Source organism: Crocuta crocuta, unplaced genomic scaffold (assembly GCF_008692635.1).
Source record: "Crocuta crocuta isolate KB4526 unplaced genomic scaffold, BGI_CrCroc_1.0 scaffold910, whole genome shotgun sequence".
Taxonomy (NCBI): Eukaryota; Metazoa; Chordata; class Mammalia; order Carnivora; family Hyaenidae; genus Crocuta; species Crocuta crocuta.
The window spans coordinates 32,701-40,661 of NW_027529591.1; the positions used below are offsets into that span (position 1 = coordinate 32,701).

Here is a 7,961-nt window from a genome sequence, read left to right on the forward strand (position 1 = left end):
CCAGATCCCCTAAGGCTTTCAGTTTACAACTTAGTAGATATTTTAAGGAACAGTGCGCAAAGACCACAAGTTAACATAAGAAGTTACAAAAGGTACACTGACATACATTCTTAGGTACATTGCAAGAGTGAAACAATAGCTCTTCAGGTCTTAGCTCCATTACGAGAAGAACTTCACAAATGATCAAACGATGCCACATGCTTTAAAGAAGAAAGAGTTAAGTGAATTCCAGTAATGGTTTGATTCCTTCCATCCGAATCATGGAATCAAAGTGAGAGAGAAAAAGATCAGCCTCTAATGTCCAAAACTATTCANATTATGATAATTAGAATTCAATATTATAACTATTAAGTGTGGTCTGACACTCACAGCCAGGCCATTTCGTTTTCCTGTTAGACATAAACAATCTCAGAGGATACAACCTCAGATAAAGTCACCCTGAGACTCTGAAAAAATGAAACAGAACAAAGCCTTTTCATAATTTTTTCTCAACATGAAAAAAAGCAAGGCTGCTGTGCCACCCACAAAATAACCAACAATAGAATTGCCCCACTCTCTGACAGCATCCAATTTAGGGCTAACCCTTGCTTCCTTACACCTTCCCCCAAACACCCAACTAAATCTCAAAGCCTATACTGGGCTCCTCCTGACACCCTGTAACTGAGCCCTGTAACTGAGCTCCACCACGGTGTGCGCTCTCCCCTCTGAAACAGGTACCAAGCCTAACCTGATCTTTGGCTGAAGAGCTTTGACAAAAGTTGTGCAAGTTTTCTCTGGCAGAGGCAAAATAGCTAATATTAGTATAAACGCTGTTATAAATTCAGTATAAAAGTCCTACACTGGGGCAGCATTATCAACAATAGCCAAATAATGGAATGAGCCCAAATGTCCAACAAGTGCTGAATGGATAAAGAGGTGGTATATATGTACAGTGGAATGTTCCTCAGCCATCAAAAAGAATGAAATCTTGCCATTTGCAACAACGTGGATGGAGCTAGAGTGTATTATGCTATGCGAAATAAGTCCGTCAGAGAAAGACAAACACCATACGATTTCATTCATGTGTGGAATTTCGGTGTCACAACTCTCTGTGCAAGAATCCTGCTACAGGAATATAATCATTTGTTTTTGCAGTGTTTTTTAGATTTATTTATTTTTGAGAGAAAGAGAGTACGAGTCAGGTAAGGACAGAGAGAGAGGGAGAGAGAAAGAATCCCAAGTAGGATCCACACACTAAGCTCCATGCTGAGCCCAACGTGGGGCTCGATCTCATGACCCTGAGATCATGACCTGAGCTGAAATCAAGAGTCAGACGCTTAACAGACTGAGCCACCCAGGTGCCCTTGTTTTGGCAGTACTAACATAAATACAAATTTGGAATAAAGTATCATAGTAAACATAATGTTCTTGGAAATTTAGAAAACTGATGGAACAGAAATGGAATTGGAATTGGTTGTGGTGCAAGCATAATTCATACCCACATCTAAACATCCATGACGTTCAACCAACTGAAACCAAAGCTGTAGTAATCAAAATTTAGAAGACAAGCATGTACGTGTGTATACCTGGATGTATTTACATATTCAAAATATCAACTACAAACCTCCGAGACAAGGAACAACGTTAATATTGAAAACAAAAGGATAATGACTCNGGAAGCTTTTAGAGAATGATATTTATCCGTCCATATGACGTTTGCAGGGAGAGAGGTCAAAAATTCCCTCCCCTCAAAAATGGAAGAAGTGAATACATTGAACCAGCAGAGCTCCACTGCTGTACAAAACTGAAATTAGATGATTACACTTAAGGACATTTCATGGTGTGGCCAAAATCTTCATATGCAGCTCTTGTGTTGTATTGGAGACATTTCTATTCCATCGCAGAATGGAAGGAAATTAAGAGAACCTACAAAACTGGCCACTGGATCGCAATTTGATGAAGCATGCAAACGTTTCCGTTGATGTACTCAGAGACATTCTTTTTTTAGAACTAATTTTGTTTTTGAAAACTGTATTAATACTATTTTAAATGTCCAAATTTAAAATAATTTGTTAGTCATAGACAAACACCTCAAAAGCTGATTTAATTTTAATCCATTTAACACCCCATTTTAGTCTCAAGAATGACTACGATTGGGGGTGCCTGGGTGGCTCCGTCGGCTAAGCATCTGACTCTTGATTTGGGCTCAGGTCATGATCTCATGGTTCATGAGTTCGAGTCCTGTATCAGGCTCTGTGCTGGCAGCATGGGATTTTCTCTCTCTCTCTCTCTCTCTGCCCCTCCCCTGCTTGCATGCACTCTCTTTCTCTCTTTCAAAGCAAATAAACATTAAAATAAATTTTAATGACTCAGATTGAACAATAGAGGATATGGTCACCCTATAGCTATAGCTGAAGGAGAGGGCTGCTCTACAAAAGCTATGGCTTTTGGTAGATGCATAAAGTCATTGCCAACATGCAGCCTGGGAATGAGGTATCTAGGGGAATAAATATTCCAACATCTCCCTGCCCACTCCAGTCCCCTGAATTAAATCATAAGAATGTCAGAAGCTGAAGAACAGGGGTTTGTAGTGACTATTGGTCACTACAGTGGCATATTGAAACAGGGAAACTACCTCTGAACTGAGTAAGATGCTGTACAATTGGACACTTCAAGGCATGAGGGAAAGTCCAAAAAGGGATAAGAAGGCTACATAGAATTTCCTTTTAATCTTTCAAGTGGGCACTCAAACCAATATATTTTGGAAAACAAATAACCTTGGGGCGTCTGGGCAGTTCAGCTGGTTAAGCGTCCGACTGGCTCGGGTTCATGATCTCACAGTTCATGGGTTCAAGCCCCGCGATGGGCTCTGTGCTGACAGCTTAGAGCATGGAGCCTGCTTCAGTTTCTGTCTCTCTCTCTCTCTCTGTCTGCCCTTCCCCTGCTCGCACTCTCTCTCTCTCAAAAATAAATAAATATTTTTTAAAGAAATAACTTTCTTTGTGACCCCAGGCTTCTAACTCAGGTTGCGCTGGTTACATAAGGGTATGTAGGATGATATAGGACTATATTAACCCATAACCTGAAAAATAAAGGGGAATGAAATAGCAGCATTGTGCACTTGGTAGACCCCCCTCCACCTCTGCCCTGAGGTGAATGCTCAATTCCATTTTGGCATCCTTCACCAAAGTGGTTAAGATTTATTGTTTATTCACATACAAAACACAATACTGGACCCATTACTGATGTTAACCATTTCCCATGAGCAACACCCATGGACCAAAACCCTCAAATCCTGTGTGCCTAATGAGGCTGATCACCACCATCCTGTGAGGCAAGTCAAAACAAATGGGATCTTGAGCCCCAAAGCACACATTAGAGCGCCTCCCACTGACATATTAAACGCGTTCACGCCGTGCCAAGAAGAACACACACTCTCAGCTCCTAGTTCAAGTCCTAGTGAGTAAAGAATAACCTGGAGCTCTCTCTTTTTTGGGGTGGGAATACTTGCTGATTGCCTGTGATATAGCTCATTAAAATGCAAGTATTAGGAAAATAGTACCTGGAACAGAACCAGGCACTCAAATATTTACTCTGTTGCATGAACATCAACAAGAAAAGAATGCACAATGACTTCCCATTGTATGGGACCGAAAAAATTCACCCAATTTTTCCTTTTTTCAGATTCCCGTTATGCTTTTAAATTGGAATTGTCTTTTGCCATTTTCATTGGGTTTCATAATCACATCAACAGCAGCTATTTTGACAATTCTAACTATGACTGATTAGGTGCTCAGGTCTTTTTAATCCACCCTCTTTTTTACCCTAGGGAAGTCTATTACTCTGATTCACTCGATTTACCTTGCAGCGATAAATCCCTTCACCTGTGCTTTGGGTCCCGGCCATTCTGTATGCCTCAGGGCCCTGGTTCCATCAGTCCCTCGGGCTCTCTCCAGCACCTTCAATCAATCCCCTTGACATTACAGACATGTTCAAGTGTTTCCCATGTTGACAAGAATCCCCCTAGCAAGAGCTACTACTATGGGCGGTGACTTCCAGTCGGCATGGTTATAGGAACCAGGAAATTGACTTTAGAGCTTAGCAATCACAGGGGCCTTTTCTCTTAGAGTTGGGTATTTCTAACTAAATGTGTCTTAAAATCCTAGCTGCCACCAGATAATCATCTTTGGGGACTTCCATGGTTACCAACTAAGGTCAAGTCCTGGCTTTTAAATCCAAGAAAAATCAAATGGAAAGCTGCCTGGTGTGGCTGAACTAACTTCCCCTTTTATATTCAAATTAAACAGCAGCTGGTTGGCCTTAAACAGGTACAAGATTTTTACTTGTATTCGTCTTTCAAAATCCAGCCTGGCAGGAGGTTGCAGGGCTATGGAGCCCTGGTGGGAAAGCATCTCACCCAGACAGCCTTCCCCAAGTCTGCCCACAGCAGTCATTTTCTCTCCTCTGCTCAGTAATGTTGTTTTCATCATGTTCTTTTAATGTATCCACGCATCTGTCTCTTCCAGTTAGACTGTGAGCTCTTTGTAGGCACGGTTTAATAAAGTCTTACCTATCTTGGTCCTGCCAATACCAAGCACTCTATCATGTGCTGAGTTAAATTCAAATAGCAGCAACAAATTAACAAATATTGCTTTCGGCCTAAAACAACAAAATGTTGGGGCGTTTGGGTGGCTCAGTCGGTGAAGCACCCGACTTAGGCTCAGGTCATGATCTGACGGTTCGTGAGTTCGAGCCCTGCATTGAGCTCTGTGTTGACAGCCAGCCCAGACCCTGGAGCCTGCTTCAAATGCTGCATCTCCCTCTTTTTCTGCCCCTCCCTCACTCATGCTCTGTCTCTCTCTGTCTCTCAAATGAATCAACGTTAAAAAAAAAAAAACTAAAATAACAACAACAACAGTAAAATGTTATACCAAATAATTACCAAATAGAATTCAACAACAGTATACACACACACAGAAAATGCTAGAGGAGGTCATCAAGAGGACGTGACCACTAATTGACCCATGAGCTGGACCTGGGGTGGCTGAAGGCTCTTCACCCACTCCCCTGCCCTTGGAATGTCATGTTCTGGCCACCACTCCCACAGCTGGAGGACATAGCATTTAGACATTAAGGTTTTGCTGAGGCCGCCTGGACAGCATATGTGACTGAGCCCAAGGCATCTATGTAAGTGTTTAAGATTTTGGCAGGTGCGTGCAGAGATCTGCTCACTTGGTGTCCACCCAAGACAAGCTTCGTATGTCAGTTCCTTGCTTATTACACTGGCCACCTACCAAGTGGGAGTGGTCTGCCTCTTTCTTCGGTTTCTCCTCGCCCTCCCTGTGCAGGGGCCAGTTTGCAAGCCAACGGAAATGTACAAGGTTATCTCCAAACCTTATTTTAAAGCATTTAAATATTTTTTTAAAAAGAGCATCCCTTGGGGCGCCTGGGTGGCTTAGTCGGTTAAGCGTCCGACTTTCGCTTAGGTCACGATCTCGCGGTTCGTGGGTTCGAGCCCCGCGTCGGGCTCTGTGCTGACTGCCAGCTCAGAGCCTGGAGCCTGTTTCAGTCTGTGACTCCCTCTCTCTCTGACCCTCCCCTGCTCACGCTGTCTCTCTCTCTCCTGGAAATAAAATAAAACATTTTAAAAAAATAAAAAGAGCATCCCTTAAGGCTTTTCTGTTAGATTAGAAATTTGATGCCTATATGAATGGAAAAATTACAAAAATACTAGCCGTTGCATCCAATAAATGAAATGGTAACAAATGATAGCATGAGTTTTTAAGAACATTATGTATCTGTCCCTTGCTGCACATTATTTTCAACTCTAAAGGTTCACCTCAAGTATTAAAGAGCCTCTGATTGGAGCCAAGGATGCTGGAGAAGTAGTTCTAATGTGTGAAAATCCTCTTGCCAAATAGTGTGTTCCAAATTTGACCCTGGAAATGATGGCTATAACCATCTCCAAATCCAATCTATAAAATTAAAAACTAGGTAAAACCTAATATTAAATTTTAAAAGATGTAAATTGTACCTTTACAAACAACATCTAGCAAGAAGTAAGTTGTATGATCAATGTAGTAAGCTCCTTCCACTTCAGGGTTAATACAGGCAAATGTAACTCTAGCGTAGGAGTCGGACACTCCATTGCCATGGCAACTATCACAGAAAGGAATCACCTGCGAAATAAAGAAACAATTACCGCAGACAGAACACAAATTTAAAAGGCAGGAATATGCTTAAATCAGTGTCGTTCAAGAAGTGGTTTAAACAACTATAACAAACAGTGGTGAATAGATTTCACCTGACAAACATATCATAGACACGAGATGATGATAAAATAAAATAATGAATGAGCTTTATATCTTTTATTACTTTATTTTTTAGAGAAGTTTACAAAAATTGAGCAGAAATTTCCCATATATTCCTCTCCTCTATCCTTAGTTTGCCCTGTTACTAGCATCTTGCATTTGTTTGATTGGTACATTGGCTCAATTGATGAACCAATACAGACACAGTAAATTTTAACTAAAGTCCATTGTTTAAATGAGGGCTCAGTCTTTGTGTTGATCTGTCATATAGAGGCGTAACCGACTGAGCCACTCAGGCGCCCAGTGTCATATATTTTTAAAATGTGTCTAAATGGGACGCCTGTGTGGCTCAGTCAGTTAAGCCTCCGACTTCGGCTCAGGTCATGATCTCACGGTTCGTTGGTTCAAGCCCTGCGTCGGGCTCTGTGCTGACGGCTAGCTCAGAGCCTGGGGCCTGTTTCAGATTCTGTATCTCCCTCTCTCTCTGACCCTCCCCAGCTCACGCTCGCTCGCTCTCTCTCTCTCTCTCTCTCTCTCGGAAATAAATAAAACATTAAAAAAATTTAAAAAAATAAAATGTGTCTAAAAACATGATTTGTGTACCAACCAGGTTTCATGCACTGGCAGTACTAGATTTGAAGGTAAGAGATATACTGTTGCTGCCCTCCGGCAAGTCACAATCAAAGAGGAGTAAAAGACAAAAATCCCTAATTCAGTGCAAGTTGTGACAAATGGTAAAACCAAGCGCAAATGCTGGCTTCTGGGAATTCCCAGTAGGGAGAAAATTTCAGACTGAAAGAATATAGGACAACAGGGGTGCCTGTCTAGCTCAGTTGCGATCTTGAGGTTGTGAGTTCGAGCCCCACATGGATATAGAGATTATTTAGGGGCACCTGGGTGGATCAGTCAGTTAAGAATCTGACTATTAGTTTCAGCTCAGGTCATGATCTCACGGTTTGTAAGTTCGAGCCCCACATCAGGCTCCATGCTGACAGTATGGAGCCACTTTGGGTTTTCTCCCTGTCTCTCTCTCCCTCGCCCCTGCGCACTCTATCTCTCTCTCAAAAATAAATAAATAAACTTAAAAATTTTTAAATAAATTTTAAAAACTTAAAAAGAAGAATATAGGACAACTTCCTGGAGAGAGTGGGATTTGATATAGGCTGTGAGAGAAGAGACTTTTACCTGGCAAATGGGGGTAGGGTTGAGGACAGAGGCAGGGAGATGGCAAGGGACGAGCAAAACACATCTCAGTGTAGAGGAAGAAGGAAGAAAACGAAAAGATTCCAGATCAGTGCACCCAGAGAGAGAGAGCATGAGATAAGGTTGGGAAGATAATGGGGGAAGGGGGAAGATCTAAAAAGAAATAGGTCCGCCTGGGTGGCTCAGTTGGTTAAGTATCCGACTTCGGCTCGGGACATAATCTCACGGTTCTTCAGTTCGAGCCCTGTATCGGGCTCTGTGCTGACAGTTCAGGGCCCGGAGCCTGCTTTGGATTCTGTGTCTCCCTCTCTCTCTCTGTCCCTCCACTGCTCGTGCTCTGTCTCCTTCTCTCAAGAATAAACAAACATTAAAAAGACAAAAATTTAAAAAGACACTTAAAAAGACAAAATTATGGCTGAATTTTCTACAATAGGGAAGCATTCAAGACCTTTGTTATTGGAAGTGAAG

At 42.0% G+C, this 7,961-nt stretch overlaps 1 protein-coding gene across 1 annotated transcript in view; it reads right to left on the bottom strand.

The window, feature by feature from the left end:
• Positions 1-7,961, bottom strand: part of CT55 (cancer/testis antigen 55) — a 17,067-nt gene that overhangs the window by 2,656 nt on the left and 6,450 nt on the right. Inside the window, exon 3 of the mRNA XM_077761746.1 lies at positions 6,014-6,158. Coding sequence (XP_077617872.1) covers positions 6,014-6,158 — 145 coding nt within the window. The remainder of the gene's footprint in view (positions 1-6,013; positions 6,159-7,961) is intronic.